This window comes from Sciurus carolinensis, chromosome 8 (assembly GCF_902686445.1).
Source record: "Sciurus carolinensis chromosome 8, mSciCar1.2, whole genome shotgun sequence".
Classification (NCBI taxonomy): domain Eukaryota; kingdom Metazoa; phylum Chordata; class Mammalia; order Rodentia; family Sciuridae; genus Sciurus; species Sciurus carolinensis.
Genome location: NC_062220.1, coordinates 147,224,480 through 147,241,548, shown reverse-complemented (window position 1 = coordinate 147,241,548; position 17,069 = coordinate 147,224,480). Strand labels below are relative to the sequence as shown.

At 44.3% G+C, this 17,069-nt stretch overlaps 2 protein-coding genes across 3 annotated transcripts in view; one reads left to right on the top strand and one right to left on the bottom strand.

Moving 5' to 3' along the window:
* The window catches only part of Clip1 (CAP-Gly domain containing linker protein 1), a 114,039-nt gene that overhangs the window by 15,600 nt on the left and 81,370 nt on the right, over positions 1 to 17,069 (top strand). The window contains exons 3-5 of the mRNA XM_047560846.1: positions 1,251 to 1,384; positions 12,361 to 12,550; positions 16,445 to 17,013. Coding sequence (XP_047416802.1) covers positions 12,466 to 12,550; positions 16,445 to 17,013 — 654 coding nt within the window. The 5' untranslated portion in view covers positions 1,251 to 1,384; positions 12,361 to 12,465. The remainder of the gene's footprint in view (positions 1 to 1,250; positions 1,385 to 12,360; positions 12,551 to 16,444; positions 17,014 to 17,069) is intronic.
* Positions 7,102 to 7,840, bottom strand: LOC124990641 (intraflagellar transport-associated protein-like). Of its 2 annotated transcripts, none has more exons than XM_047560843.1 (2): positions 7,539 to 7,840; positions 7,102 to 7,458 (listed from the first exon to the last, which is right to left on the bottom strand). In XM_047560843.1, exons 1-2 carry the CDS (start codon positions 7,809 to 7,811, stop codon positions 7,102 to 7,104), a joined length of 630 nt encoding a protein of 209 aa, XP_047416799.1. In that variant the 5' UTR covers positions 7,812 to 7,840. The 2 variants fall into 2 exon arrangements, with proteins under 2 accessions (XP_047416799.1, XP_047416800.1); XM_047560844.1 differs by having other exon boundaries at positions 7,102 to 7,386; positions 7,671 to 7,840.

The following is a 17,069-nucleotide window of genomic DNA, read 5'->3' as shown; positions in this document are numbered from 1 at the left end:
CCTGAGTGTCTAGCATTACAAGTGTATGCCTCTGTGCCTGACTGAGACCCGACAGCTCTCTTGGAGGTAGTAATTGAATGGTTTGCTTACAGTTTCATTAGCCTACTTTTTAAAAGAGGCTCCAGGTTTGGGAAACCCTGTAATGCTGCTCAGTGGGTAAAGTACACATACTTGATAATTTAGTTTGGAAATGGTAGCGTTTGGCCCCACTTTATGGGTTCTTATTTAGGTGTTGAGTCAGTTTAGAACCTTTCAAACTCTACCCATGGTCCAAAGACTCTCTTTTGACTCTTGCATTGTATACCAAAACAAGTTGCATGGCATCACCGGTCAGAGGCACTTGGTCATATGCAGATGGGAGAGCCTATGAGTCATCACTCGGGCAGCAGAAAACTGCTAGTGGCCAAGCAGTCCAGAGAAGGAAGAGAACAGGCAGGGACGGTAGTCAGAAGAGACTGAGGCTGTGTCTCCTTGTATTCTTTAGTCATTTCCTGTGTCCCCCAAAAACCTCTCATAGGGGATGTGCTGCCCAGGACAGCAGAGGATGGGGCTTGGTCACCGGTGTGGAAGACAGGCCGGACTGTGTTTCCAACTGCTGGCCCCAGCTCCACTCAGCTAGGAGAGATGTTTTTTAACTTTGCCCCAAGCAGACTTATAGGCTTATTAGGTTTTTTTTTTTTTTCTTCCTTTTTAGAATTTAATTTTATTTGTTTTTATGTGGTGCTGAGGGCTCACATATACCAAGCAAGTACTCTACCAGTGAACCACAAAACCAGCCCTTGATTAGGTTTTGATAGTTTGCTGTTGAGTACTTGACCTCCCTTGGTTCACTCAGGAACTGAGGAAATATGCCACTTTGAGTTTGACTTTCCTGTATATATAACATACAGAATATATATGTGTATATATAATATACATATATTTTAATATGCATATATTTTAATATGCATATATTTTATATACATATATAAAATTACAACTATGAATCAGACTGAAAGAAGAAAAACTAAAACTTGCCTTTGGAATACCAGTCAATTTGGAAGCTACCCAGTGTGGGGTGTTTTCAGTGGCTATGACAGCAGCTCAGGTTACACTGCAGTGCCTGTGTTGGGGGCAGGGGACAGCAAGTGACACAGCATCTGACAGACAGTTACATAACCATGACTTCAGGGGACAGGATTAAGCTGTGAATGGATCTCCCAAGCCCGTGAGATGATATTAGAACACAGCCTTTCAATTTTTCTCTCAAGCTTAACTTGAAAATCAGCACCAGGAACGTCTCTTTCTCAAACTAGACCCCATTGCTCCTGGCACTTCCCTGGTTCGAGGACATAGCTGTTGTAGAAGACGTGCTCACAAGTCTCAGCGCAGCAGCTCTTTCTAGGTAAGTGACTGAACCTGTCTGGGGCTCACTTCCCTCACGGTTGGTTGTCCAGCAGGGCAGAGTTGAAACCTGGGCTTCCGGATGCAGCGTGTTGGAAGCTTGGTGTTAAACTCCCTCTCCTGGCAGGTTAAATTCATTGCAAATCTTCCAACTTGCCTCTGCCTCCCACGAGGATTTCCAGATTTAGTAAATAAAGGAATGTTTTCATTTTGCTGACGAGGAGTGGTGGAAGTAAAGGGTCGGAGCCGACGTGTTGAAGTGTGATTTGCCCAGGCAGAGCAGCGCTGGGGGCAGTGCCTGGCGCTGTGCCCTGGACGGCCTTATCAGATTTGGCTTCCTCTGCTGGTGGCTGGGTACTTCGACTTGGTTAAAGGTAGAGCCACGGTCGCTTTCCTTTCACTTTCCAATCCCTTGCCTTGCCCTTTATGGTTAGTAGCACCACAAAAGGGTGAAGTTAGAAGCTGATCTTGATAGATTGGTATCCTCAGGCTGTAAGTGAGAACCCTGAGGTCTGGGAAAGGGTTAAATGAGTTGTTCAAGGTCATCAGCTGGGATGCAGGTTTCTCATCTTCCAGGCTACCTGTCTTTTTTTACTTTTCTTTTTTGAACTGTGATATTTTAAAAAAAAATCCTTAAGAAATCAGATTAAAGAAAAAATGAAAAAAAAATCAGGGACAAATCAGGAAGAATGCTGTTCTTTTAATTTGAGCATGTTAGACCTTGTTTTTGTGACTTACTTGTTCTGAGGAGCTTCCTCTTTCTGTGAATTTCTTGTCTTTTCTAAGGGTATCAGGGGTCAAGGAGAATGTAAGGGTTTGGATTTTACTAAAGTATGTACTTCTATAGTTAAAAAAAAACCTCTTAATTGTGGACAGTTTCAAATATACACAAAAGTAGAGGGAATAATACCCAACTTGTTAGCCGTCCACCATCAGTCTCTTAATATTTTAGTGTGCAACAATCAAACTCATACGTTTTTTAAAACTTATTTTGCTCTTGCCAGCAAAATATCTTTTTGCTTTTAGGAAAATTGAGTAGTTTTATTTATTATTCATATTATGCTTTTTGTGGTATGAAGCATTTCTATCTCTGAGGAGTTTGAGGATTTTTTCCTAAAAATTAATGTCTTTGAGTAGTATCCTTAGCCGAGATGATCCCAAAGCTCTTAAGCTATATAAGTGCTGAATAGCTCTCTGCCACTGTATTAGGTAAGATTAGCCAGCTGCTGTAACAAATAGCCCCACTAATTTTAGTAATTTAGCAGATAAGCTTATTTTCAGTTCTGGAAAGACCAGGAAAAATGGGAAAGGCGATTCGGGGATTCAGACCTCCCATCCTACAATTCCACCCTCCTCAGCACTGGCTTTCAGGGTGCCAAGTATGTCTCATTAAGCCACTGGAAGGAGGAAGTGTGGGGTCTTGCACCTGGACGGGCCTCGAGGTGGCACAGTGCTCCTGCTGCTTCTGTTGGCTCGGCTCTGAACCGCCACGGGAGCTGGGGAGCGCGCCGTGAATCCAGGAAGACAGCTTGTGTGCGCAGGCCTCGGTCCTGCCTCCCTCGCTGTGCTTTCATCCTGGGTGGAGGGCGTAGCCCGGTCGTTTCCTTACTGTTCCTCTCAGGGGAAGCCATTGTACAGTGGCTCAGAAATCATTATTTTTTTTTTTCCTGCTTATGAAATTAATTTTATCTGTTCATTAAATAAAATTCAAAACACCCAAGAAAACACCAAGATACAGAAACTACAAATAGTCCCATCAACTGGAGATAATTATCAGTAATCCTTAGTTCCTTCGACTGAAGATTTTTTCCTTCTGTACTACGGGTGGAATCCAGTGGCATATTACCACTGGGAGCTACTCCCCCAGCTCTTTTCATTTTTTGTTTTCGAGGTACTGGGGACTGAACCCCCCGGTGCTCTCTACCACTTAGACAACATTTGCAGCCTTGTTTTTTTTTTTTTTTTTTTTTTTGGATACTGTTGTTTGAACTCAGGGATGCTCAAAGACTGAGCTACTTCCCCAGCCCCATTTTTGAGATAGTGTCTTGCTAGATTGCTGAGGCTGGCCTTGAACTTGGGATCCTCCTACCTCAGCCCCCCAAGTCACTAGGATTACAGGCATGTGCCACTGTGTCCAATATACACATCTTTTTTTTTTTAAAATTTTTTTGTTGATCGACCTTTATTTTATTCATTCATTTATATTTTTATTCAGTGCTGAGAATCGAACCTAGTGCCTCACACATGCTAGGCAAGTGCTCCACCACTGAGCTACAACCCCTGCCCTCAATTCACACATTTTAATCTTCATTTTTCTTGGTAAGTAGAGTAACTGTAGGTGCTGGTGAATTAGTGCTGTTAGAGTGGCAGGGCAACATTTTAAGTTTATAGTTTAGTTTACTCAGTTTTCAGAATTGTTCAATAAGCTTAGTTTTCTCAGTGGGAAAGAAAAAGTGTTGAAGCTGAACCAAAATAGCAATTTGCAAACTCAGTTTCCCTGCTGGGGTTCCAGGTGCCTGCGCTTTTCTCTGCTCACCTGTGTCACTCAGCAGTGGAGGTGCTAGTGGTAAGATAATGTCCCAGGCAGGAGAAGGTTCATTGCTTGGGTCGTCAGCTCCAGGCTCAGGGATACAGATCCTGGGGTTCCTCTTTAAAGTGAAGGGGCTGTAGCCTGGAGACAGACTAGCATCAGAATTCCTGTTTGTGAGGTCATCAGCCAGGTAGTTCAAAAAGTTGCCCAGCTTCTGCCAGGGTGAGAGCCGAGGCGGGCCCAGTTCCACAGACACCATGAGGTACCACCTGACCATAGTGCTAGACTCATGTTGTCTCTTCTGAGCTGCTGTATGTAGAAAGGGAAGACAAGGCTGTCGGGCCCTCTGTCTTTTACTGAAAGAGATTGTGTAATTGAAAATAATCATTGTGAATATCCTCAGGTAGGACTTGTAAAAGCAGAAAATTCTAGTTGAGCAGCAAAGTATTTCTACTATGTGAGTCAGTCTGTGGGTAGTTGGTTCTGTATTTGCTTTGTATATACGTAGTCACTTGTCCCTGCAAGTAAATACGACATTCTCAGTTCTGTGAAAATGTATCTGGTGGTGCCTGGCGATGACCATTGAAATTAAGAGATTTGGTTATCAGTAGTATAAATCGTTTTTGATCCAGCGACCTAAATTTGGATGCATCACAATTGGGAAGGTGCCAGCATTTATTTCTGATTATGTTGCTTTGATGTTTGTACCTGTTTCAGTTGGACTTGGAAGAAAAGGTGCTGGTTCATGAGTTCCTCAGAAGGCTAGTCTCTGAGGCTAAGGCGTACTGTTTTCTTGGGTTTTTTTTTTCTCTTTCTCTCTTGCGGTACTGGAATGGAACCCAGGGCCCGTGCGTGCCAGGCTAGCACTCCGCCAGCAGCCCCACCCCAGCCCTCAGCACACGCCCTCATGGAGAACAGAACGACTCTCCGCTTGGGAGTTGCCCCTGCCTTTTCGAGGTCTCTGGTGGAAGGGTGGCATTGAGAGGGTCTGTGAGGGCAAATGTGAGCCGAGGCGAGCAGTCCCAGAGGGTCTCGAAGTGACTGTTTCTTGGGGCAGCAGTAACACTGATCACCCTTTGTGCTTTGCAGGAGGTTTTTGGTGGACGCTGACTTGACCTCCAAACTTTGGGACTCATTAATGGAGTTGTGTTTCTAATCTTTTTCCTTCAGAGTCCAGGTTACTGACCCATTCTTTCCTTTACAAGAAATGTTTTCTTTATCTGGATGTTTTGAATATTCTTACCTTTGTGTTTTCCCCGTGCTAGGAATGGAACCCAGGGCCTGAGCGTGCCAGGCAAGCCTCTGGCCTGAGCTACACGCGCAGCCCTGGTCTCGCCTTCATGAGACGGGTCATGGGTGATTGACTGTGTATTAAAAAGAGCAGATCTGTGTTTTGAGACAGCGTGACCTTGAACCGTCTGGCCCACCTCTGCCAAGTTGCTGGGAACAGAAGACACATTTTGATGTGATTTCCTGTTCAGATGTGTGTAGTGGGAGGCTGATCTGGGGAGAGCGGGAGCGTGCTGTGCCGCTGTATTTCCTCCCTGTTGGAGGCATTCCGGAGGCTGGTGGTGGTGGGCGTGCAGGCCCTGCCGTCTGCCCAGGGCCCTGGAGGAATTTCTCTGGACCCGACTTCTTAGAGGGTGGCACGCGTGGTCTTGTAGGTAGACCGTAGCTCCTCTTCCTGGAATCCCGACTCGGTGAACCTGAGGTCTCTATGAAGTCCGCTTCTCCTTTGTAAAGACCCCAGTGGGTGCTCCTCTGAGGTTGTTTGCTTCTCTCAGATAAGTGTTGCCCCCTTTGCCATTGTTATTGAGGTCAGGTCAGATCCGAGTTAAAGCACAAGCATGGAATATTAATCTACTAAAATTTTGCTTATATCAGGCCTGGCTTTCTGTCTTAAAATAGACCTGTGGGTCACACAGGAAAAAACAAAACAAACCGTTCCTCTGGTGTTGGCATTTAGCAGCTCCGCTTCCTTCTTTGGGGTGGAAATGTGAACCTTCAGTGAGACTAGAGGGGAGAGGGAGGGGCTCTTTCCTGGTCCTGGTCAGTGCTTGGCAGATCTTCTTCCTGCCTTGCCCGTCTGAGAGTGTACAGGCAGAATAACAGCTATTTCTAACTGTTTAGAAGTGTTCCAAGTTCTAAAGATAAACATTTTACAAATAGTTCTCGGCTTGAAAAAATAGCTGTAATCATGGCGTCAATCAGTGGTGTAAGTTGGGGTAATGTAAAGGTGTATGTTGCAGAATTATTGTTTGGAAAGTGAGATTATAAAGCAGTGTGATGAGTTAAAAATAGATTAAAAAATTCTTACACATTCAATAAGGTTTTCATCTGGAGAGGTGTTATTCATTTATCATAGTGATAAGAGTCATTAAAATTTATAACTCCTGTAATTGCACTGTGAGTCTGGGATATATTCTTGCAAGGTAGTTGCACAACCTTATATTTTTGAGGTATTTGGATTCAGATTTTGGAAACAGCTTGTAGTGTTTTTGAGCCAGGTCCCCAATGAAGAACATTGGGAGATTGAGCTGGTCACTGCCATCTGGAGTCACTTCACAGGTGATTCTGGCCCAGTGCTGTCAAATAGGATTTTCTGCCGTGATGGAAATTGTCCTGTGTGCGGCATTGTGGGTGTTACATGCTTGCATGGCTGCCCTGTTTGATAGTGCAGATGCAGGATATTGGAGTCTCTGGCTGATAGATTGGGGTGAGCAGTTTACGGTAAGATACATAAGTTATCAAGGAAAGGTAAGTTGTGGAGTATCTGACCCCCACCTGGTGCTCTGAAAGTGTAGAAGACTGGAGTTTGTCTTGGAGCTCTGTGGTAACTAAACTCTACGGCATGTTGTTGCTCAGGACTCTCTGCTGAAATTTAAGCCCTGCCCTGGCAACCCCCAGCTGCTACCTGTACCCATGGTTGGATTGAACCCATGCCTCACTTGGCTTGCCACTGGAAAAAGGCGGCCAACCTTTGGTTTCAATCTCTGCTTGACAACTGAGGTGTGTAGTGAAGTAAAGATGACTTCACTTAAGGAGACTAGACATCTTTCATTTGGTTCTAGTAGAATCTTTCCCCCCCCCCCCCACAACGGGAATTATGGCTGGTGTATTGTTTATTCTGATGCTTCTGAATGAATAAAAACAAAACAAAATAAACAGAGAGATGCTTTGATAATCAGTCATAGGTCTGTGTTGGTGTTCTTTCTCTCTTCCTTCAATAGCTCTCTGATGGGCTCCATCTCCTCAGCAGTGAACTTGGGGGTTTGAGCCATGTTGTCATAATCAAATTCTTCATCAAGTGAAAAGGGGTGGACTTCATCACCAAGTATCTTCTCTGCTTGCTTCTGGGTTCCCTTCACAGTGGGCTTTGGCTTCACCTCAGCAGTGAGAAACTGGTCCACAGAAGGACTGTAAGAACAAACTCTCACATCTTCTTCCCCAGTTCCTGGAAGCAGCAGGAAATCCTTATTCATTTGGGGCTTAATCTCTTCATCCATGTCCAAATCTTCTAAATCTAGGAAGTTGTCTACCTTGATCTTTCCTGCCCTGTTCAGATTACCTTGAAGGGAACTGCCAACTTTTAGTCCTTCATCCATCACTATCTGTTCTTCCAAACATGTGATGAAGTATGATGAAATACAGTTGTGTTTCTAAGATGGTGGTCATTTGGTTCATTTTTATGAGTAAATTTTACTGAGGTAAATATTTTTCCTGAAGAATCAGTTTCAAATGCTCCTCTTTTAGTCACATTATCTTCTTTTGAAAGATCAGTAAAAGTGCTCCAAAATTCTTCATATGTTTGCTCATGGCAATTAACAAACTTATCCAAGACTTCTTCCATTAATTGATCTTCATCCATTATCTCCAATCCCAATGTTTGAGCAGGCATCCCAATCCATGAGGTCACTTAACCTCCCAATCTCCAGTTGTCCGCCTTGTCTCCCATCTAGTCCCTTCAAACTTTTGGCGTCTATTCAGAAATCATCACCTCTAGTAGAATCTTTTTTTTTTTTCTTCCTGGTGCTGGGGATTGAACCCAGGGCCTTGTGCTTGCAAGGCAAGCACTCTACTGACTGAACCATCTCCCCAGCCCACTCTAGTAGAATCTTAATGGAGGTTTTTCATTGAAATGTAAGGCAAGCAAAATTGATCATAGTTTCTTAGATTGATCTTTCAGGCTCTTTGGAGTCTCCTTTCAGTTTACCTTTATTTTTTTTTTTTTTTGGTGCTGGGGATTGAACTCAGGGCCTTGTGCTTGCGAGGCAAGCATTCTACCAGCTGAGCTATCTCCCCAGCCCCTCAGTTTACCTTTTTAACTTGGTTTCTTGTAAGAATATTCTGATGTTAGGCAGTTGAGCCTATTACTTTACATGCTCTATGAATGTATACTTTCTTCCTTTGTCTCTTTTTCTGAACTTTCCTTTGTGCATGTAATTGGAGATGGAACCAAGAGGTGCTCTACTCCTGAGCTGTATCCCCAGCCCTTTTTGAATTTTATTCTTGAGACAGGCTCTTGCTAAATTGCTGGAGCTGGGTTCAAACTTGTGATCCTCCTGCCTCGGCCTCCTGGGTCACTGGGATTATAGGCATGTGCCACCACGCCCATCTCCTCTGCTTTTTAAAAAATCATAACTGCCAGCCACCTTACGAAGCTGTGCGCGTTCAGTCCTCACACAGGTCCTGCCTTGCTCGCGAAGCCTGTCCTTTCTGCCCTAGTCCAGGTTGTCCTCTGATCTTCCAGAACACTTCCAGGATCATCTCATTGTTTAATATTTCTCATAAATTGCATTGTCGTCTTAGTTATTTGTTTACATTGTAAATTCCTTGTGCTTTCATCTTTTTTTTTTCTGTCATCTGTAGTGAGAAACAAGTATAATTTAAATAGAAATACTAGATGCACCTCAGCTGGTTTGTAGAGTCGTTTAAACACTTTAGACTGTCTTTTTATTCATTTTATTTAGTGGGCATTGTTTGTAAAGTGCTATAGGAAGTAAAATATGGTCAAAACGCAATTACTCCCAAGGGATTGATAGCCTGGTGGAATCTGCAGACCGCACCGTGAGGTGGGTGCTATGAGACCCGTTATGAGGGTCATAGACTCCCAGGACGGGGAGCGGGGGGGCATGAGCACGCTTGCCCTGGCAAGGGTTGGAGTGGGTTTGCAGAGCGGGTGAGTGTGGAGTCTGCCCCGGAGGAGAAGTCAGCCGATGAAGCTGGCTAGAGGTAGAAAGGACAGGGAGGCCGAGGGGATCCCTGAGACAAAAGCTCAGAGGAGGGGGAGCTGGAAGGCTATGCGTTGAGGGTCTGCAGAGTCAGGCGTGCGGTGATGCACGCCATGAAGCCGAGGCATGGAACCTCAGATTACTTTTTTTTTTTTTTTTTTTTTTTAAACAAATAGGACGATAACCCTTGAAGGATACCCAGGGTCATCTTTTATTTATTTGTTGTGCTGGCGATCATGCATGCTCTGCCATTGATCTACACACCCAGTCCCTCAGATGAGTTATTTTTTTTTTTTAATCTATATTTTTTAGATGTTGATGGGTCTTTATTCATTTATTTATATGCGGTGCTGAGAATCGAACCCAAGGCCTCACACGTGCTAGGCAAGAGCTCTACCACTGAGCCACAGCCCCTCAGATGATGAGTTCTTGATCAAGAATTGAGAAGTGGTTCTCAAGTGCTAGCATTGAACTTCAGAAGGGCTTGTTAAAAGTCCGGCAGTTGGGCCCACCCCACGGTTTGTTCCAGTGGTCTGGGGCTTTCATTCCTAGTAAGTCCCCCTGGGTGCTGCTGCTGCTCCTGCTGCTGGGAGCATGTGCGCATGTGCGCATGTGCGCATGTGCGCATGTGCGCGTGTGCGGATGCCTGCAGCAGTGCCTGCTTCCTGTATGGAAATCCCCAGGTTAATGCACCATGGTGTTCTTGTTGCTCTGGGCATGTCTGACCGTCTTCTTGGAGGTCAAAGGTTCAGACTTCTGTTACTCAGCCCCTAGTGCAGTGCCGTAACAACAGTGATGAAAACAGTAAGTACTGAACTTGTGCACATGGCACTCGAGTCTTTAAATATCCAACTAGGGGCACATACTTTGGAAAGCCTGTAGAAAACGGGTTTTAAACCTCCACGATTCCTAGTGCAGAGCCAAAACAAATACAGCAGCAGTTTGGAAACATTTTTCAGGACCTCTTTACATTCTTCAAAATGAATGAGATATCCAAACAGCTGTTATGTAGTTCATATCTGTTGATATTTACCATATTAGTAAAAGTGTTACTTAAAATATTATCAAAATATCATCAAAAATAATAAACCCTTGAGTTGCATACTTTTTAAATGGATAGTAACTGTTTTCTAAAACAAAATCTAATGAGATGGCATTGCTTTTTTGCAAATCTGTTAAATGGCTGACTTAAGAGAAGACAACTTGATTCTTTTATCTTTTCTGCATTTCATCTATAGCAATAATTTGTTTTGGTTGAAGTGTATGAAGAAAATTGGCCTCACACAGATGTGTAGGAAAGGAAAAGAGTATTTTAAGAGAATTTTCAGGTAATTATGGAGTTTCTTCTTTGATACTACTACAAAATTGATAGGTTGTATTTTTAAGGGTGGAATCTGAAATGGATATGAGATGAACTTTTATTGTTATAAAAAAAAATCTATTGGTCTACTTTGTGCTTTGAGTGACTCCTTTACCCAAGCAAAGCCATCTAACCATGTGCACTGCTGGTGGGGAAAATTCCCTGAGTCATGAGATCTCTCACGTATCGGCACATTTCATTGTGTTGCATTAGGAAATCACTTTGTGGCTGGGGAGATAGCTCAGTTGGTAGAGTGCTTGTCTTGCAAGCACAAGGCCCTGGGTTCAATCCCCAGCACCAAAAAAAAAAAAAAAAAAAAAAGAAATCACTTTGGTTGGTCACAGTGGTGCAGCCTTCCAGGGACTTCAGAGGCTGAGGCATTAGGATCACACGTTTGAGACCAGCCGGTGCATTAGCAAGGCCCTTAGCAATTTAGTGAGACACTGTCTCAAAGTAAAAACTTAAAAAAGGGCTGAGGATGTGGCTCAGTGGCAAAGTGCCTCAGAGTTCAATCTCCAGTACTGAAAAAAATTACATTTTTTGCTGGATGCAGTGGTACACACCTATAATCCCAACTCTGTGGGAGGCTGAGGCAGAAAGGATGCAAGTTTGAGGCTAGCTTCTTCAGTTTAACAAAACTTTGTCTCAAAAAAACAAAAAAGAGGGGCTAGGGAGATAGCTCAGTCGGTAGAGAAGCACAAGGCCCTGGGTTCGATCCCCGGCACCCAAAAAAACAAAAACAAAAACGAGCCGGGGATATAGTCCAGCAGTAAAGTGCCCCTGTGTTCAGTCCTCAGTGCCAGAAAAAACTTACATTTGTTAGTAACATTGATCTCATCACAGAGGTTGTTAGTATTAGGAAACTGTCCAGCTCACAGGACGTTTTCCAAAATTCTCTCTCAAAGCTTGCATGGTCATCATTGTCAACACATAGTTGCTTTCCTTTAGTGCTAGACGCACATAGTTCATGTTGGAGAAAGTGTCTGCCCACCACCAGCCCCAGGAACACCCCAGTTTCTCAGTCCTCTTTTCAAGAAAGAAAGAGTGGCTCGTGCCTCTGTCGCTCAGGCACTGTTCTGAAAGCATTATTGCAAAGCAGCTGCGGCCAAATCACCTGCCAGTTCCTCCCTCGTCATCACCAGGCTGCCCGGCCGGCCTGCACCCGAGGGTTGACTCAGTAAGATGTTTTGCTCCTTCATCAAGTGCTTCCTCACACTCTTAAGTGGAAGTGGCTCTTTTCCCGCTTCACAGCCTGGCCTAAAATACAGAAAAGAATAAGAAAGCTTGGTTCCATTGCTTTTGAAATAAAGACTGAGGGTGTAGCTCAGTGGCAGAGCACCCTTCTAATATACCAGGTATACAATGTGCCAAGCATATTGTGTTTCTCTAAGTGAAGATAAATTTACTTCATGACCTCCCAGATGAGGCTATTTCTTCCAGAGTTTGGGCCCTCCTCTATTTTAACATATAAGTAATTTTATATTGTAAGTTGCATATTTATGTGATTTTAAAAATACAGTTAATATAGGCCTGTGGTAATAAAAACTCCCTTCCCCTGCCCTCATTAAGTTTGGTGCAGATTTTTCTGCATTCTCTTTTATAGATTGTGTGGTTTTAGACATTGTACTGAGCTGGTGGTACTAGATTATTTAAGTACAGTGAATGTACTGCTTTAAATCACTTTAAATCCATTTCAGCAGCATCTTCATGTTTTTAGTGACCAGTTGCTGGTTCAGTGTGGAGATGGTTTATTATTGAATGTGTTGGGAAACAGCCTGTGAAGTGACTTTCATAATAACCATCGTTCCTATTTTCTTTCCCCTATAGATTTAAAGTTTTTATGTTTCTCTTTGCAGGTTTAATCTAGAGACCAACTATATGATAGAAACACCCACAGTTATATCAATGGTTGGGAAAAGATAGTGGCAACAGGCAAAAAGAAACTCTGAATCACAGGGACAATGAGTCTGCTAAAGCCAAGTGGGCTGAAGGCCCCTACCAAGATCCTCAAGCCTGGAAGCACAGCCTTGAAGACACCTGCTGCTGGTAATAGCAAATAAACTATCCTGTATGAAGACTTTAATTTGAAATTTTTATGTTAAAAAGATAACCTTATAGCCGGGTGTGGTGGTACACACCTGTAATCCCAGTGGCTTGGGAGGCTGAGGCAGGAGGATCTCGAGTTCAAAGCTAGTCTCATCAACCATGAGGCAGCTAAGCAAATCAGTGAGACCCTGTCTCTAAATTAATACAGAGTGAGGTTGGGGATGTGGCTCAGTGGTTGAGTGCCCATGAGTTCAATTCCCAGTACCCAAAACAAAACAGATAACCTTATAGTTGGGTGCTGCAGTGCATGCCTGTGATCCCAGCAGTTCGGGAGGCCTGAGGCAGGAGGATCACAAATTCAAGGCCAGGCTCAGCAATTAGATATAAAATAATTTAAAAAATTAAAAAACTGGGGATATAGTTCAGTGGTAAAGCTCCCCTGGGTTAAATTCTCAGTAGTTCCCCCAATATATATATATATATATATAATTTATAAAATGAAAACAACCAGTTTTCATTTTCTTGGAAACCTTTGATTAGTAGAAAGGAAAGACATTAATTTTCAGCCAACATAGGGATCATGACCTGGCCTTGACCTTGAACACCCAGCAGGTAGATGTAATCAAAGACAAATGGACAAACATGAGAACAGAAGAAGTCAAAGAATAGTGATACCTACATAATTAAAGGCAGTGGACCTTTTAGATGTGGGTTGAGATGTGCACTTGTGCCAGCCCTACCAGAGGAAGTCAGGCTGGAAGTTACGGAAAAGGGCCCCACACCCAAGCCCCCCACCAGCGCCTCCACACAGAAGGCAGAACTCAGCTCAGGCAAGGGCCCCTCTTTTAGATAGAAACAAGAAAATGACTTTTTCCCCAAATGAATTTTTTTAGGGGTCTATATTCAGAACTTTTTATAAGGAATGTTTTGTTTACACACGATTTGTTTAGTTGGGTACCTTCAGACTCCGAATCTCCCTTGTGTACACTGTAGTAGTACTTACACTTTTAGGGTTAATCTTGTGTGCTTTGTAGTAGTACTTATACTTTTAGGGTTAATCATTTGACCCTTTTCATGTACATGCTTCAGCCATTGTTCAAAGATTAGTTATCACTGGGCCAGGATTAGTTATCATAGGCCAGGAAAGCTGCAAAGGTGAATTGGCTGACAGCCTGGTTCCCTCAGCCCTGAGGAGTGTACTGAAGGCAGGATTGAAACAGGGACTTACAGACTTCAGGCACTGCACTTTGGCCTGCAGATGTCCAGCAGGTGGCTAAAGCAGGATTACAGACTTAGCTGTAGATTGGCCTCCATTTTGCATGTGTCTCCTTTGCTCTGCTTGCACTCTAGGAACAAGATCTGATCTGATAAACATTATCTCCCAGGCAAGAGAATCTTTCTTATTGGGACAAGGTCCCACCTGGCCCATCCTGAGATAATGATGGACAGACCACGCAGGTGGTCAAGATCATCTGCTTGGGCAGCTGTGAAAATCTTCCAGCTGTACAGCCTGCAACCCTGTTTTCTTTCCCCATTCTACAAAACCTCAGGGTCGTTGTCAGCCCCTCGGAAGAGGGACTACGGATTCGGGTCCCCTTGTCTTCCAAGTATAGTTATGCTGATTAAATTTCCTTTCATGTTATTAAAAATTTTTGTAAAAGAAGTTTGGGCTGAGTCTGTAGCTCAGAGGCAAGAGTGTTTGCCTGTCCTGTGCAAGGCTCTGGGTTCAATCCCTAGCACCACAAAAAAAATAAAACAGATACAGAATGTTGTTGGAGGTGATAATACGCGCCCATAGTCTCAGCTACTTGGGCGACTGAGCCAGCAGAATTACTTGAGCCCAGGAGTTGGAGACTAGTCTGAGCAACACAGTGAGACCTGGTTTAAAAAAAAAAAAAAAAAAAAAATTGCGAGTCTTAATGAAGAATCACTTTTTATAGGTTATCATTTTTGTTTAATTTAGTTGATTTAGTGTAAGCTGTTGAAATAGTTGTCAAGTCACTTGAGTTATTCAGTCCCTGTAATGTTAAAGTATTTTAATTCTTACCCATGAGTCTTCCTGAACTTTTTTTTTGCGGTGCTGGGGATTGAACCCAGAGCCTTGTGCTTGTGAGGCAAGCGCTCTGCCAACTGAGCTACATCCCCAGCCCCTTCCTGAACTCTTTAGGACCTTTCTCTGTGGGGATTAGAGAAAACAAACATTATTCTGGCCTAAAAGATTTTATGACATACTGATTGACCTGCAGTTGGTCACTGACATGAGGAGAGCAGGCAGGACAGGGGCTGAGGGTCCAGCTCAATGAGGGGAACCTTCCCACACAGATTATACATGAACTGACCCAATCCATTCAGGCTTCTATAACAAAGTACCTTAGGCCAGGTAGTTTATAAACAGAAATTTATTGCTGACAGTTATGGTGCTCCCCTAATTTTGTGTGGTTTACTTACTCTCAGGCCACAGGCCACATGTCACCTCTTTCAGAAGGCCTTCCCTGACTTCCTTTCCAAGGAAAGAGTACTCCTCCGTAGCACTTAGATTACCTGTGTGTTGGATTACCATCCTCCCACCTCCTGTATCTGATCTCTACAAGGACACAAACAATGTTCTTTTGCTTTATCCCCTGGCATAGAGCAGTACTTGGCACTAATCATGGAGAAGTGGGAACTTGATGAGCATGTGTGGAATGAATAAATACATTATTTCATTTAATTTTCATTTTAAAAGCCCTCGAGAGCTGGGTGTGGTGGCTCATGCCTGTAATCCCAGCAGTTTGGGAGGTTGAGGCAGGAGGATCGGGAGTTCAAAGCCAGCCTCAGCAACTTAGCGAGGCCCTAAGCAACTCGGTGAGACCCTGTCTCTAAATAAAATACAAAACAGGACTGGGGATGTAGCTCAGTGGTTGAGTGCCCCTCAGTTCAATCCCCAGTATCCCCCACCAAAAAAAAAAAAAAAAAATTGTCTTCATTTTAAAAATGAAAGCAAAAATTACCCTGTCTCAAAATAAAAAGAGGTTGGGGATGTGGCTGTGTTTGAGTGCCCCTGGGTTCAATCCCTGGTACCGCCCCCCCCCCCCCAAAAAAAAAAGAATTCCTTGAGAGGTGTTTCTGACATCTTTCAGAGGAAGAAATTAAACTAAGATGTCACAGCCTAAGATGACGATTTGCCCAGTAACTGATAGTGACGAAGAATGTGCACTTTGCCAGATGACACTAAATATTTAATAAATGCCTGTTAGATGACTGCATGGATGAGTTTCCAGTGTAAGCATCAGGTTTCTGGAGAACTCTCACTGCTATCTGGAGGGTAGAAACTGCACAAAGGCAAATTGCCTTAGTGGGGCGTTGGACCAGGCGCGCTCTCTTTGCTGTGATTTCCACCTCGGCCATCCGAGGAAGAGGGCGTATTGTCTTTCGGTAGTAATGGCGCAGGCTACAATCCTGACCCTGTCCTTCTTTAAGTCTAATTGTGAGTCACTGTGGTTAGTCCCGGTTTTGTCTGCTTTAATTGGCTGCTCAAATGTATGCACAGAGCCCGTCTCGGGCTATCTGCATGGGCCTTTGCTGATGGCATGCCCGTTGGCAAGGCATGGGGTGGCAGGTGGAGTGAGGAATGAAGTCAGACCTGTAAGTAGAGGTTTGCAAAGGACTGATACTCTCGTACGTTGGTTGACTCGTCTCTTCATGCCCATGGAAGACCTCGCCCCTCACCAGTCTTGATGGCACTGGACGTGTAGTGCCGGTTCCAACACTCCTCTGTGCCATGGAAGAGTCAGGCCAGGACTCCTGTTGGGCTAGGCTGTTGCTGTGGCTCTCGCTGGATTATTTTCCGTTGAGGTGAAGGTTGGCTGCTTGAATATGAAATTGAATCTTTTCTGATCTGTATTCTGTTTGCAGTTGCAGCCCCAGTAGAGAAAACCGTATCCAGTGAAAAAGCCTCCAGTGCTCCATCCTCCGAGACCCAAGAGGAATTTGTGGATGACTTCCGAGTTGGGGAGCGTGTCTGGGTGAATGGGAATAAGCCTGGATTTATCCAGTTTCTTGGAGAAACACAGTTTGCCCCTGGCCAGTGGGCTGGGATCGTTTTGGATGAACCCATTGGCAAGAACGATGGCTCTGTGGCAGGTGTTCGGTATTTCCAGTGTGAACCGCTGAAGGGCATCTTTACCCGACCTTCAAAGTTAACCAGGAAGGTGCAAGCGGAGGATGAAGCCAACGGCCTTCAGCCGGCCCAGGCGTCCAGGGCCACCTCACCCCCGTCCACCTCTGCAGCGGGTGTGGCGTCCTCCCCAGCCACACCCTCCGTTGTTCCCCATAAGCCTTCCCAACCAGCAGCAAAGGACCCTTCGACCACGCCTCAGATCAGCAACCTTACAAAAACTGCCAGTGAATCCATCTCCAACCTTTCTGAGGCTGGCTCAGTCAAGAAAGGAGAGCGAGAGCTCAAAATCGGAGACCGAGTGTTGGTGAGTCCGCGTGTGCAGGGTCCCTGTGTCTTCTTGTTCCTAGTTCCTGTGTTTTT

What these genes read in the sequence shown, in the direction of transcription:
- LOC124990641 (XM_047560843.1), bottom strand. Translation starts at nt 7,811, where the DNA reads ATGCCTGCTCAAACATTGGGATTGGAGATAATGGATGAAGATCAATTA. An exon ending in TTCATCATACTTCATCACAT is followed by an intron (nt 7,459 to 7,538) that starts GTTTGGAAGAAC and finishes AGGGCAGGAAAG; the next exon opens with ATCAAGGTAGACAACTTCCT.